The sequence below is a fragment of the Prionailurus bengalensis genome, chromosome E2, assembly GCF_016509475.1.
Source record: "Prionailurus bengalensis isolate Pbe53 chromosome E2, Fcat_Pben_1.1_paternal_pri, whole genome shotgun sequence".
Classification (NCBI taxonomy): domain Eukaryota; kingdom Metazoa; phylum Chordata; class Mammalia; order Carnivora; family Felidae; genus Prionailurus; species Prionailurus bengalensis.
The window spans coordinates 38,421,236-38,437,461 of NC_057352.1; the positions used below are offsets into that span (position 1 = coordinate 38,421,236).

Genomic DNA, 16,226 nt, shown 5'->3' on the forward strand with positions numbered 1-16,226 from the left:
CTAATATTCAAACATTTTATGTCTGTCACAGTGGAGGCAGTCTCCAGGATTTGACATCTTCAGTTTTCTAGCCAAAGTCCTGCTCTTCCAGGCAACCCCCACGCCAGGGACTGAGATGGCAGGGGAAGTAGACCTCAACTACTTTTTCCCCAATGACAGACCCCTCATCAGGCAGTCTTTCACTCAGAACCCATTTGGCAGAAGTTGGTCAGGTCTGTATTGCGGTTTAGATCTTTTTTGCTAAATCCTGCATACTGATCACGTTCCTTCTAAAGGTTTTAGACCTGTACTCCTAGCTGAAATCTTTCCCTCCTTATTCTTGTTTCTTTTCTTTTTACTCTTAACTCTATTACAGCTTCTGCTGCCAGGAGGACCCAACGAGCACAGCTGGACTAGACTTTCTGTACACCATGTTCCTTTAATGTCCCTTTTGCTTTGTGTTCATTGCCAGGTTATTTCTTTCCTCTGCTTTATAATAATGACTCTTAGAAATATAAGTGATCCTCGGGATGATTTAGTTGAACATTGTAGAACTCTAATTAGAGTTGATGTCTCTGTTAACAGATCTTTATCTGATTAGGGGAAAAAAAGTGATGACAACAAAGGTATTTATAAAAATATATTTCACAAAGTAGGAAACAATACAGGAGTTTCTCTGAATACAATACATGAAGTAAATAAACAATATTGCATTAAAGCAAAGTAGAAAATTAAAATGATCTGCGTGTAGTACTTGATTTTTATCATACATTTTCTACTCCTAAATGGCAGGATTGTGTTACAAATTGAATATGCTCACATCTTCTAGTGCTGTCCTTTTTCGGAGTCTACGACATTCTGTGCATCACCATGAAGATCAGGGAGAGAAGTGCTAAAAACAAAAGCAGTAAAATTATGTACAAACCACTTCCTGCTTTAAAACAGTGGGGGCAACTTGAAGCATGTTTACTGGGCAGGGCATTATGTAGGTATCTAAAAGTCTAGAGTTTAAATAGTCACATGAATCAATATGCTTTCAGATGTTTGTGCTTGTAGTAAAAACACCAAATACTAGGATTATGAACAAAATAGAAAACAGTCCAAAAGTTTCTCTGGGAAAATGCTGCTCCTGCCATCACCAGACACAATAACACTTTCTACTCTAAAGAGACTCTTAGCTCCCCTTTTGATAATATTGCCTGCCATACTCATCTCATCAAAATGTACATGTATTAAACATTCATTGTGTGTATATATATATATATATTTATATAAAACAATCTAAAGGATTATTAATGGATATAATTTAGTTTTTTTTCCATATAGTCCCTTAATCTATATAGATTACCAACCTTAATAAATAAAAGCATTAATGGACATCAATAAAATATTTATTTCGAGGATTAAACAAATAAATTCACGCGCTAGCAATAAAACCATCTGTCTCATATGTAGTCCGCTGTGTGATACGGTTTATCTTTCTGTCCTTGTGGAAGAAGATGAAGTGGAGGGAACGAGTAATCCTGCTTCCAGAAAACAAGCCTGTTTGAATGGGATTTCTCTCCTCCCACCACTGAGTTGGCAATCCCCACCCGGGAATGGATTACGAACATGTGAATATTTTAAGGCTCGACACAATATTTAAAGATGCTATTCAGTCTCTGATGAGTGGGGCCAACAGTTATGTACAATGTGCGGTCACCGTACCGTATAATCTAGGAGGCCTCCCAAAACTCCAGAAAGTCATAACGTACAGCAGACCAAGTATTGCTTTATCGTTTGTGGCGGAATCCTTATTGGTGAAGGGGAAAAAACCATTTGCATTTATAAAAATCCTTGCAGAAGACACATATCAGCAGCACATTTCTTGCAGGTCCATTTTTCTAAGAAAGCACCTTTTAATTTTGATTTTTTCCTCTTTTTAACCATCTCTCTAAGGATTAGCCAGGATCCCAATCTTTGTCTGTGGTGGCTAAGTAAATATCAAATATCCAAAGACTTCTAGAGACTCCACATACTTTAATTCACACTCCACAAGATTTATAACCTCCTAACATATGCTTTTTATTATTAATTTTTGGTTCAACATTGAAATGTAGTTGAGTTTATAGATGATTGGTGCTAAACTTGCCTCTAAAACAAATAGCCACATTGGTTGTATCTAAGGGGTGTGACCCTAGAATATTACAGAATGCTCAGTTCCACTGATTAATTCATAATCCACTGTCAAGTTTCTTTGTCACTTTCACCAACAGAGTAGAGTTCTCCCAGTCTCTTAAAGCGGGGACCCCAGTCACTGAGGTAGTCAAAATTCTGGTCTGAGTCTGAGGTGCTGGACTCCAGGGAGCTGAGGGACCCAGCCACAGACCCTCGGCCTTCATAGCCATAAATCTGAATGGAGTCATATGGCGGGGCAGTTGGGTCATTATCTGCCTCGTGTAGCCTCACATTTATGAATTCATCAACATCAACACCATTCGGAACAGGAGCAAGCCCTTGCCTTGGCATGAACTGCAAATCTGGTTTAATATCCTTACGAGGTAAAAATCCATTAATTCCATCTGGGTTTTGTAAAGTTGCAATATCAAAAGCCTCTGTATCTTCCTCTCCTCCTCCCTCATCATCATAGCGAATGATGTTTTCTCGTACGTCTTCATCATCTTTAATAATTAATGGCTCGTTTTTATGTCGCCGCAGAGTTACAAACAGCACCACAATTACTGTAGGAAAAATGTGAAATAACAATTAGCTCAATTTGCAAATAATTTCACAAGCAACATATCATGTATGTTACGAGAGAGTGGCATTGTGTAGAAATTTGCCAGCATATAGCCTTAATACAATTCACTTGGGAATTAAATTAAACACCTTTCTGAAAGATGGGTTATTGAATTCTGAGTAAGTATTATTCCAGGTTGCTTCTGTTTATTAAGTGGTGATGAAGTTGGGTTAAAAGAATTAATTTGCATCTATGCATGGTGAAAGCTGCATGTAAGACTGTTACAAGCTCTAGAATAAATGGCACACAATAGAAAACAGCAAAGATAAAAATAATTAACTTGCTGTGGCTCTTGGGCAAGTTATTTAATATCCTTTGATTCCATGTCCTTCTTCAATAAAGAAAAAGTAGCAGAGTAAATCATATCTAGAATATCTTGTGTTTTATCAGCTCTTCAAGACTCTCTCCAATCAAATAATGTTCACTCACAGATGAAGTGATATATCAAGATGAATGTCAAATTGGCATACGCAATTTCTTGCCTTATATGGAAGCTGGGGCTTCTCCATCTGGGAATATACGCCTAAAGGTAGGCAAAAGGAAAGGAATACATACCCAACAAGCAAAGCCAGCCAAACCAAACTAGGGTTCACAGGGTAAAATATGTCTAGAAATGTTAATCCAGGCAGTGGGTGAATAGAACGGATGTGACTGGAAAGGTGGTAACTGCCATATCCTTTACTTAAGGACAGGATACGACATAATTTTCTTCTTATATATCTTTCTAGTCTCTAATGTTGTTTTTATAATTAGAAATTTTTAATGGAAAAGTCACCAAAAAAAAACTTTCCTTCATTTTCAATCTTCATTTTAAGTTGATTTTAATATCCAGAAAAATAGCTGAAGAACACAGTGTAATTTGGAAAAATATTTTTTTTTGTTGTTTGCTTGTTTGTTATCTTTTAGTCTGACCAAACTGTGTGTTTGGATGAACTCAGCAGCACAATGTATACATCGTTTAGAGAAAAGAGTATTATGGACACACGAGAGCCTCCCATTACAGTAAACTGGTGTACATCAGATCTGCAGGCCTTCTTATATGGTAGATGCTGTTGTAACCACATAAAGGTCTGTCCCCACTTCCACCACCATTAGAATTAGTTTGCCTTTTCACTGGTAATGGGATTGAAAAAGGCACTGAATTGTCCTCTCCAATTGGACATTGGCTATTGTGGCACTTTTCTTCCTTCACCCCTACTTGGTAACTTCAAAGCTTGGAGAAGTGCAAGAAAGTTCCTTTTCCCCAGAAGAATGCTGATACCTGACTGGGGTTCAGGTTTGCTGTCCTTATTTAAGTCATTTATGAACCAGAAAAATGGTGACCATTAAGCTGTGAAGGAAATACATACCTAGCAGCAAAATGATGCATGCTAATATAGCAATTAAGGCGCCCATACTGAGTCCAATCGGAAGGACATAAGCTTCAACATTACAAGACTGGACAACACCATCACTGCTACAGCCACAGACCCGGATGGTCAGGGTGCTGGTGCTGCTCAGAGGAGGATTCCCACTATCACTGATTATGATTGGTAAAAGATAGACTTCTTGCTTCTGGCGGTTGAATCCGTTATGCTTTGCCAAAATGCTGAGGGAATTATCTGGAAAAAGTGAAAATTACAATAGTTTGCATCATTTCCAAATGGCTGCTGAAACAACACTTGTTTTTCCAGTTCATAAATCCTCTGGAAAACTCAAGACAATCCCAACTCCACTAGACCAGTTAGATTCTTTCCCCCTCCCCCCTCCCCACCTCCCCAATTGACATGGGCCAAAACATCCATGCCCTGCAAATTTAATAAATGGGCCCCCACCATGAATTAATGAAATTTTACCATCACTTTGTAAATGCAAAATATTTCTTTTATAAAAATAATCTTCAAGTATCCTTTCAGAAGACACAAATTAACCCATGTTTCCATAAATAAGTTTATTTTTTCCCTCATTTATCCTGATAATGCAAAATTGACTGAACAGAATTGGACCACATTTGAAAGGCATGTTTGAGAAATTCTGCATTGAAAGATAGACTATATGACGATATGGCATACAAAATAATGCACTCTGTTGTCTCCCACAGGTATCTAAAAAGAGTCATTCACGCCCTTGAGCATTTAAACTAACAAAAGTCCCATTTACTGCCAATTGGAGGAGATATGCCACATATATTAAAATTCTGTAGAGAAGACCTATAGTGGTTATGCAAAAAAGAATAAATGGAAAAGTCATTGGAGCAAATGCTCCATTTTACATGTATCAGTCGATTATCTGGAGAGATATATTGGTTATCTAGAGCAACATTTCAAGACAATTAAGACGTACTGAAGGGTTCATTTCAGTTCAGGGTAAAACTTGTCAGCGAAGAGTAATTGAACCCATGCTAGCCCTATGGTTCTCAAAATTTCACCCCTCAAAATAAAACTTCGTAGTCATTCATGCCCAGCTCATGAACTATAGTCATATTGTATATATTAATTATTGTTTTCTCCTTTTGATTAATGAAAGACTTATATCTATTCAAAATGGGAACATATTTTCCTTTTAATATTCTACATGGAAGCAAATAAACAATTTCAGGTAACGTGTATAATATTATTTGAGCAAAAGGATTATTTCAGTTCGGATTTTTTTCACATATTGGCAAGTTTGTAGACCCTAGAATACCTGGCTACCTCATTGTTGCATAATAAGCAGGGATTCCAAACCATTGTTGTCCAATTCTTGGTCATTAATGTCCTTCTGGCTTCCAGAACACTCAAATACATGAACACATATTCTACTCAAATGACTTTAAATAAATGTGTTAAATTTTCTGTACCATATAGTGCTATTCCAGAATTAAAAAAAAAAAAGATGGCTGTTCCCCAAAATAGATGTATAAATTATATTTATTTTTGTTTTGTTTAAGATATTAAATGGATCTCTAATGCCTTGCTAGTAAGCAAATAGGAAAACACTCAAATTGAGTAACATTATTTTTTGTAAATTTCTTTTCGTTGTGCCTCATTAGTAGTTGAAGACTGAAAAGAGTTCTCTAATAAAGTGATGGTGTACCAAATGATCCAGTTATCTTTATTTCCAAGACATGGAGGGAAATACCACTAAGCTAAAAAATGGGAGAACATTCTCTCAAAACAGATACAGAATATATAGTTATGTTATATTTTCATAAAATGTGTGACAAGTTGGAGTACAGTTAATTAGTGCAAGGAACATTTGTGGATGATTTCATATACCATAGTTCAAAACAGAAGATGGGAATTGTTCTTCAAGATGCAATTAATAAAATTACAATGAGACTTTTGCCTTTTTGTGGTTGACATTATTTATATGGGAAACTATTTTTGCATATTCTTCTTTAAAACAATCTATACTGATAATTTAGAAACCGCAGCAGGAATATTGCTCAGTGTCGAAAAAAACTATGCTCTTTAATACGTATAAAAGCATTAGTGAGTCCACCACTAAACTTACAGTGTTTACTATTCCTTGCATTTGCATTTGTTATTCCCGTCCTAGATAATGAAAATTATTATCTGAGTAGAGGAAGTCTATGAGTCATTTTTGGCAAATTTTACCTGCTACCTCCAGGCAAGTCAATTCCTTATTTGCCTATTCATTTTTCTCCTTTAAAAAAAAAAAAACAACAACAACTATTTCTGATTGGTGTTTATATTTATTATGGATTTATTTTATAATGCCAAATGAAATTGTCATTATTGTACACTTTAAAAAAAAAACAAGTATCAGCAGTTTCACACAGTTCAAATTCCTGCATTTGAAATACATTTAAAAAAATCTACTTGTGGCAAATATCTTTTATGAAGTTGTGGTTAGTTTCTTTAAGACTTATGGTGCCTTTTAATTTCATGAAAGTTTTAATTTAATATAGTCTGTTTTATCAATCTCTTTTAGGTTTGTGCTTCTAAACTGAGTTTTTAAAAGTAAATTACATGAAATATATTTATAATGCCATCTGTCACATTTAGGTGATTGTATGGAATTGTGTGTGTGTGTGTGTGTGTGTGTGTGTTTCTTTCTTTACTGGTAATTGATTTCCCCAAGGTTAATTACTGAGTAACTTATCCTTTACTCACTGCTCTTCAACTCTCAGTTTCTCACAAATCAAACTTTTGTGCACCCTCACCCTTTTAGGAGCTCTCTGTTATGTTCCCAATGCTCTGTTTTTATAAATCTGCATCAGTAATACACTTTTATGTATGGAAACTTCATAATAAATCCTGATGTTTATTAGATTAATTTCCCTTTCATGTTCTTCTTTACGAGTATCATGGCTATTATTGTTCATTTGCTAATCTCTGACAATTATAGAATCAGATTAGCAAATTGTATGATAATCCCTATAAGAACTTTAGTAGAAATTATGTTAAAATATAAATCAACTTTGAGAGAATTGGCATCACCTTTACTGTCTTTAGTCTTCCATTTCAAGATCATAGTTTCCTTATTTTCTTTAATATATATCACTAAACATGTAATTTTTAACTTTTAGCTACAAGAGAATTTCACATCTTTTGTTAGATTTAATATTGGTACTGTATATCTTTTGTTGCCTTGGTAATATTATCAAACTGCAAAGTGATATTAATATTTTAAAAGTGCACTTTCTGATCATTGTTGCTAGTGTGTAAAGTGTAATTGTTTTATGCATTGATTTTAATTCTAGCAATCTTGTAAACTTTTCTTTATTTATAAAAGTAATATTCTCATCACAGAGTTCCACTTCAGCAAGACAATGATGTGAGGAGCTCCACAGAACTGTTCCCTAGTGAAAATGGTGATTATAAAAGGAAAACCGTTTAACATCTCTGGAAATGGTCCTGGAGGCAAGCAGCAAATGAAGAAACATTTATCCAGGACAATCTACCAAAGGTTGGTAAGAATGACAAGACTCATGTGTGAAGTAGAACCCACTTTCTCCCAGCTCTGTGAGATGGAAAATCCACTCTATACTGGTTCAGCCAAGAACATAGGGCTCCCTGTCCCCTCAGCTAAGACAGTTAAAGAACTGTCTTAGCAGGAGATACAGGGCGTGAGCAGTCTCATCCTACTATATTATTGAAACTAAATTTCAAGTGAGTGCAGCCAAAAGAGGGTTCCTTTCTTTCTCACAGCCCTTGCTTGTGAGACAGAAACTCTCCCTGGGAAGGGTTCCCTTGGGGATATAGGGCCTCAGTTACCCTTGCCCTAGCCTATCAGGCACTGGTTACACACTGGGAAGGACAAGCCAAAAAACTTGAGGTTACTCCACATCCACCCCCCACCCCCACCCAGCACCAAGTGCTCATCATCTAAAACAGAGGCTTCATTCAGAGAAACACATCATAGTTTCCAACTCAACTCTGGAGAGAGTGGCTTACAGTTTGGCCTCAGTGGAGACACAGAGAACCTGAGACAGAGACTGGGGGAGCAACACGCCTGGGGAGAACACATCTGAAACACTGACTTAGAGAAATATTCTAGGAGCCCAAACTTGATTGGCTTAGTCTGTAGAGCAATCTTGCCCCCAATCTGAAAACAATACAGAAATCATCTGACAGTTAGTGGAGTTTAACAATTGGAACATGGTCAGGGAAAGATACAGAGAACCCTGCCCAAATCACTGTCATTCTAGGGTGACTGTAGGCATACCCAAGGCTGGGATCCTTTGAGGTGAAATATCAGTGGTTTAAAATTGCAGATAGGAAATAGACTTAACAAAAACATTCTAGCCAGTCATTAAACAAATTAACAAGCAAAAACAGCAATATTAAGCTCTCAGTGTGTGTAGGGGGGTGTCAATATCCAAAACTGCTATAATATCTAAAACGTCCAGTTTCCAACAAAAAATTACAAGGTATACAAAGAAATAGGAAACCCATATAGCAAGGGGGAAAAAAAAGGAGGCAAAAGAAACTATTCATGAAAGCAACCAGATATCAGATTAAACAGACTTCTAAGAAGCCATTATAAAAGTGTTCAATAAACTAAACTATGATTAAAGAAAGAAAGAAAGGTCTGATAATAATATCACATCAAATAATATAAAGAGATAAATAGAAATTATTTTTAAAAAAACATTTAAAAAAGAACATGGAAATTCTGGAGTTAAGAAGCACAATAACTGAAATAAAATACTAATTAGGCTGACTAAAATGTAGATTTGAATTGGCAAAATAAAGTGTTCATGTAGTTGAAGATAGATGCATAGGAAATATGCAAGCTGAAGAATAGAGAGGAAAAAAGAGAATAAAGAATAATGAACAGAGCCTCATAAAAATGTGGCTCCAAAATATGTGGATGGAAAATACCAGAAAAGAAGAAAAGAAAAGAAAAATAATAAAGCTGACAACTTCAAACAATTTTGAAGACATTAACCTACACATTCAGAAACCTCAACAAACTCTAGGAAGACAAATGCAAAGAGTTTCACAGTGTATCCTAGTAAAAATACTCAAAGCCAAAGACAAGGAGAACAGCTTGAAAGCAAGACAAAATTGACTCTTCCCTTCCAAGGGACTCCAATAAGATTAACTGAATTTTTATAGAAATAATGGAGGCCACGGGGTGCCTGGGTGGCTCAGTTGACTGAGTGGTCGACTTCAGCTCAGGTCATGATCTCGCGGTCCGTGAGTTTGAGCCCCACATTGGGCTCTGTACTGGCAGCTCGGAGCCTGGGGCCTGCTTCGGATTCTGTGTCTCCCTCTCTTTCTGCTCCTCCCCTGCTTGTGCTCTCTCTCTCTCTCAAAAATAAATAAATGTTGGGGCACCTGGGTGGCTCAGTCGGTTAAGCGTCCGACTTCGGCTCAGGTCGTGATCTTGCGGTGCGTGAGTTCGAGCCCCGTGTCAGGCTCTGTGCTGATAGCTCAGAGCCTGGAGCCTGTTTCGGATTCTGTGTCTTCCTCTCTCTGACCCTCCCCCGTTCATGCTCTGTCTCTCTCTGTCTCAAAAATGAATAAACGTTAAAAAAAATAAATAAATGTTAAAAATTTTTTTAAAAAGAAAAGAAAAGAAATAATGGAAGCCAGAAGGACATGAGATAGCATTTTCAAAGTGTTTAGAGCAAACACTTTCAACCAAGGATCATATATTCAGCAAAGCCTTCTTTCCAAAACAAACAAAAAAAAACATGAAATAGAAGCTTGGAAAGTAAACATCAAGCTGAGGAAATTCATCAGCAGCAGACATGCCTTGTAAGAAATACCAAAGGAACTCTTTCAGACTGAAAGCTAATAACCTCAGATGGTAATTCAAATTCACATTTAAAAAAAAAAAAAGAAAAGAGGACCAGAAAAAGTAATTATGTCATCATGAAAGATGGAATACACAACTTTCTCCTTTTTTCTTCACTGTTTTATAAAGCAATTGTATAAAACAGTAAGTACATAATATATTGTTGGCATGTAATATCTAGAAATTCAAAAGTAATAGTTGGATATTCCAGTATCTCACTTTTAATAATGGATAAAACAACTAGGCAGAAATAAACAAGGAAATAGAAGACTTGAAAAACAGTATAAATCAATGATATCTAAGTGATATCTATAGAACACTCTACTCAACAACAGTAGAATAAATACTCTTCTCAAGTACACACTGAACATTCTGCAGTGTAGACAATATGTGAGGGTGTAAAATAAACGAGTAAAATTTAAAAAGATAATAATGCAAAATTTGTTTTCGGACTATAATGGAATGAAGAAACATATGAATAATAGAAATTTGGGAAACTAACAAATCTGTGGAAATTAAACAATGCATTATTCAATAATCATTGGGTCAAAGGCAAGGTCAAAAGGGAGATTGGAAAATATTGTGACACAATGCAAATGAAAATACAGCATATCAAAATGTAAGGGATGCAGTTAAAGCAATGTTTAGAGGGAAAGTTATAGTTTTAAATGCCTACGTTATTATTTTTTTCTTATTGTACTATACTAGCTAGACCTTCTAACAGAATTTTGAGCGTAAGAAGTTATGGTGATACCTGTACCTTGTTCTTGATACTAAAAAAGAGAAAATAGGTTTTGACTTTCAACATTAAGATGACTGATTTTATTGGAAGGCAGTTTTTGTTCAAGTTTGTTTACTTGTACTCTTTTTTCCTCCTTAATTTTTCTTACTTTTTTGTTCTCTTTGCAATGATGCAAAGGGAAAAGGCAGCCATATAAAAGACAGCTGTTCAATACCTCTAAAGTTGGATTCAACTGGGTTACTGTATTATTTAAAAACTTTTTTTCATACCTTTTTGTTTTAATGCATTTCCAATTTCTATCATGTTGCCTTTGCATCATAATCTATTCCATCCTCATGGCTTCTGCTCCTGGGTTTTGTATTTATTGCATTTACTTTTTTTTCCCTTGGAGCAAATAGAAGAACATATCCTGGTGACTTACTAGAGAAAATACATTTTCTAAAACTGAAAAAATTATGAGAAAAAAAGAGTGGTCACTGAAAGCCCATCAACATATATGTCATGAATTATTTTTAAATTTAAATCTTTTGAAATTGAGTATAAAATAACACAGTTTGAGAAAGGGAAGAAGGGTGTTTTGTCAAGATCTATTTAAGAAGAGGATGGAGCAAGAGAGTTTGGTATTCTCTAGGGAGGACTAATATCCAGGTGGAGAGCAATGTCCACTTGCTGTCCAATTCATGCATTTGTGTTCCACTGAGATAGAAACATATCTCTTCAGCTTATCACCTGGTTGCCTGATACTCTTAATAGGTGAAATAGTCAAATATCAGTATTCCTTATTATTTCCATAAGTTAAAGATTTCTCCTATTTTCTCATCTTCCTGGAATATTTTGCTTATGGGCATTACACCAAGGAGGATGAATGATTCCATTCCAGAATCTTGGTTCATACTCTAAACCCATTCGTTTTTGCTTATGACTGATTTGTGAAAGAAAGATCTTGGTGGAAAGTTAAAGTGGACCAGTAACACCAGACATAGTTCTCAAAATTGACAATATTCCAAAAATAGTGGAATCGTTGGGTTTCTTACTCCTTGGCTGAGTAATACAAGGTCTACACCAAATAAATAGTAAAGTAGGGAACAGATAAACAGTAGGGGTATATGCTTGCTTTTTTCAGACAGCACATTACATTATGCCATTATGTATGAGATTCCTTTCAGATTCTGATAACATATTCATTATAAATAAAAATATTTACTTATATGCTTAGTTTGTCATTTTTTCCTCCAGATATACCTATTAGTGCATTATTGGAGGTTGTTTGATGTTGTATCAAATACAGCCATCTTAAAATTAAAGTCTCAGAATTTTAATACAATGGTTTTAACACTGAGGAGACAAATAGATAATATTCAGTAAAGTGTGTGTATTATCTCAGTAAAGCCTAACCCCCTTGAGGGAGTCTAGCCTTAGTCATGGCTCTATTCCAAGTCTTCAGCACAGGATTTGACACAGAGTGAAGATCCTCATAAAAAACAACAACACTGGTGGGGTTGTTTTATCCACTTTTATTTGGAATGTTTCAGTTCTAAGGAAGTGATCAACTAACTGATATGATAGAAGCTTGCTAAGTCCGTTTAAAATTTCTGCTGCATATGAGAGTTTTTCTTCCTATGTGACTTACATGGTTGAGCCCCAGCCTCATCCTCCAGCTTCCCGTCCTACCACTCCTCTGTGTTCTAACCATCCTGGCCTTTTCTGAGTCAAGGATCTTCTTTCCTTCGTGCTTTCATAATTGCTCTTTCTTCTACCTCATAATCTTTCTACCTTTCCTTAGCCCTCATTTGAATTAACATTTATGCATTCTTTATGTCTTTACTTAAATGTAATTTTGGGGGGGATAATTCCTTTACTAACCGTCCCCAGCCTTCCCAGACAGAGTATTTATGCAATCTAATAAGATAATCTTTATATTTTTATCAAAGAACTTATTACAAAGAAATAATATAGTAATAGGGATGTGATCGATACAGGGGATGCCAAAATAAACTGAAAAACTTTTAAGTAATGGATAACCAATTTAAAATGCATAATGAGTACTCAGCAAATATTTGTTAAGTGAATGAATAATCATTAGCTGCATTTTATGGGTCTCACATTTATTTCCCTTATTTTGTCATAGGGAATTATATGTGATTCAGAATAAGTCAGTGAGAAAGTTCAATTTAGGCTATTGGAAAGGATATATAGCCCAAGGTCCTAAATGGAAATTTAAGAGAAATATGCATGGTTTCTCAGTCTTACTCTGGGCATAACTAATACCATGTAACATGAACAATAAACTAAGGGTGCTTAGATTCAAATAGAGAAGACTGAGAGGAGAAGAATATTTGAAATACCATCTCAGATAGCTAAAATATGTGGACTATCATCATGTTAAAGAGTGCACACCAGAATTCCCTTTTACTGAGCTGAAATTCGATAACTTAGTCCTGTATTCAGAGGGGGGCACATAATCGGAATTAGAATCTCCTGTAGCTGGTTTAGGAGGAATGTCTTCTTTGATTGTTAATATTCAGTCTTTATATCATTTAGAGTTGGCAATCAAGGGCCTTCTTTCATAGAACATTAATACTCTTAGAAGAAAAGTTTCTTTGTATAAATAAGCCAGGAAGCATTTGTGATAGACTAAATGTTTGTGCCTCTCCCCCCACCTGCAGTTGACATTTGTAAGCTCCAACCCCATGTGGCTGTCTATGGAGATAGATCTTTTAAGGAAATTAATTAAGGGTAAATGAGGTCATAGGGTGGGGTCCTGGTCCTATAGAATTTGTGCCCTTATAAGAAGAGACACAAGAATGCTTCTCTTTCTCTACCCATGGGTGCACAAAGAAGAGGTCATGTGAACACAAAGAAACATGGTGGCCTCTTACAAGCAGCCAAGAGAAGAGGCTTCAGAATGAAACATACCTTGCCTGCCCCTTGATCTTAGACTTCCTGACCTCCCAAACTGTGAGAAACAAATGTTGTTTAAGCCACCAGTTTGCAGTGTTTGTTATAGCAGCCTGAGCAAACTAAAATCTTGTAGGCACTAATTATTTCTGTATACATACTCCATGAAATATCCAAATCTATCTAAAGAGATAGACTGTGTCTTCCCGGATAATTCTTTAACTTTATTTGTGTAATTTTCCCACCGTCCTCACTAATTTCCTTCCTTCCATTTATTTTCTATGTATTTTTAATAGAAAAAGAAAGGTCATTATTCTTGTTATTATTTAAATATCCCATGTTCTTTCCACATTGTCCTTGTTTGTTCCCCCAGATAAAATAAGGCAGGCAAATTAAATTCTCTATTGTTTTACTGTCGTTCATCTATTATTGTTGCCCTGATGCAGAAATTTTACTTTCCCCAAGTCCCATTTATTTGAAATCATGGAGCTATGGCTTTTGTTTATTGTTTTACATGCAAGCAAAAGCAACAAGGAGCCAGAGTTAATGAAGGCACTTGCCAGACAAATGTTTATGACAAAAGGAGTAGATGAAGAGAAGATCACTGGCGTTCTCTCTTTTTGAAAAAATATCTCCTGGCATTTGACTTGCAAATTTATTTCACATTTTCTCGCTCAAGTAAAATGGAATAAAAATGGCAAGGAGGTCAAAACAAAGGGAAAATGGCACTCTGTTCAGTAGGTATGGACAAGAGATTTAATTAAATCCTTATTGTGTTGTGTCTGCTGTTTATTTCTAAGAGCCTGGCAAAGCAATAGAGATACCAAATCTATTAGCTTTTAGCAAATTAGATATAAATATATGTATAGACAGTACCTAATATTTGGGAATATGGAGTGAAGATCATACCATTTATATTTCATTTATACATTTTTACCCTAAACACTAAGTCTTGTTGGAAACAATCAGGCTGTAATGAATTAATAAAAACTAAGACTCTGTGAAGCCAATCTCCTCTAGTACCATTATAACTTCCTACATAATTCATTGAAAGTGTACCAACATACTAAATCTGCAACAAGCAACTGGATATTCTGAGCTACCTAATTAGATCATTTGTTACTTGTTTCCTTTTTTTTCCTCATTAGGTTGTCCACAATACCACCTGATGTCAATAATATCAATGTTTGTCAAGCATTAACTCATTATCAAATTTCCAAATATTTAATAATAAAGTATATCTAGCCATAAAATAATGATCAATGTTTATTCTGCCTTTAGAAAAAAAACATCATTGTGAATTCTTTTGGAAGTTCCTAGACTAACACCAAATAATGTTTAGTCAAAAATTTGCAAGTACACATTAAGTGAATTAACACTTTTTTAACAGAAAAACTCTGCTATAAGCATGCAATACTACAGTTCTATAAATATCTGCATTGTTTTCATTTTGCGGAGGAAATATACAGAAGCTCGGCTATGCTTAGGACTCAGCAAGTAGCCTGTGAAAGTTAAACATCTTCTAAAATTCCCTAAGAAGCTACATAAACTATTCTTAAATTGTTAATATAAAAGCAAAAAATTAGATTATATGAAGTTGGTGTAGAATATAATGGTATGAATGGTGATGTCCAAAAAGACATATCCAAGTCCTTTTTTTTTTTTGGAAATCTGTGAATGTTACCTTCCTTGGAAAAGAGTCTTTGCATATGTAATTAAATTAAGTGTTTGGAGATGAGTTCATCTGGGGCTGAACCGGTGGGTACTACATTCAAAACATGTATCCTTGTGAGAGTGTGGCAGAGGTAGACTGGACACAGGGTAAAGGAAGAAGTAATGTGACCACAGAGGCAGACATTGGTATGATGTAACCATCAAGCCATGGAATGTCTACAGCCAACAGAGAAGCTGGAAGACAAAAAGGATGAATTTTCCTCCAGAATCTCTGGAGAGGAGTATGGCCCTATAAGCAAATTGATTTTGGATTTCTGGCCTCCAGAACTCTGAGATAATATATCTCTGGTTATTTTAAGCCCCTCAGTTTGTGGTAATTTGTTCTGGAATCCCTAATAAACTAAGTTAATCAGTGAATCTGATTAAATGTGATTTACAGAGTCAGGGAAGGGCATAGTTATTCCCATTTTACATATGAGGAATGGAGTTTTTGACAGACAGTGACTTGCTCAAGGTTTCTCAGCTGGTAGCTAAGAATTACAACTAAATCCAATGCATTTTCTACACTTTCTGTCATCTTAACAAAAGTCATCTCAGAAAACAAGGGAAAATGAGCTCTAAGAAGGTTAAATTAAAGCTTAAGGATAAGATACAAACCAGAAAGTGTGTGGAGGGAGGTTTTTCCATTCTATGACACCTTTATCACGAACAAGGAAAAACTAAATGGTCATTGCCACTGTAGATGATAATTCAGTATTTTAGGAGGATCAAAAGGTATTCAGTACAGTACTCCCTAGATCTAAATCCCATATCCTGAGAGTCTGCCTAACATAGCACAACATATCATAGCATAACATAACCATGAATTAATTATCAAGAAGTGATTGTTTTTGGTGCCAGAGAGAAACACAAGTATTACAG

At 35.5% G+C, this 16,226-nt stretch overlaps 1 protein-coding gene across 3 annotated transcripts in view; it reads right to left on the bottom strand.

Moving 5' to 3' along the window:
- Positions 1 to 606: 606 nt before the first annotated feature.
- LOC122494308 (cadherin-8) overlaps positions 607 to 16,226 on the bottom strand; it is a 364,626-nt gene continuing 349,006 nt past the window's right edge. For all 3 annotated transcript variants that reach the window (XM_043599374.1, XM_043599373.1, XM_043599372.1), the window contains 2 exons: positions 4,108 to 4,359; positions 607 to 2,699 (listed from right to left, as the gene is read on the bottom strand). In XM_043599374.1, coding sequence (XP_043455309.1) covers positions 2,206 to 2,699; positions 4,108 to 4,359 — 746 coding nt within the window. In that variant the 3' untranslated portion in view covers positions 607 to 2,205. The remainder of the gene's footprint in view (positions 2,700 to 4,107; positions 4,360 to 16,226) is intronic.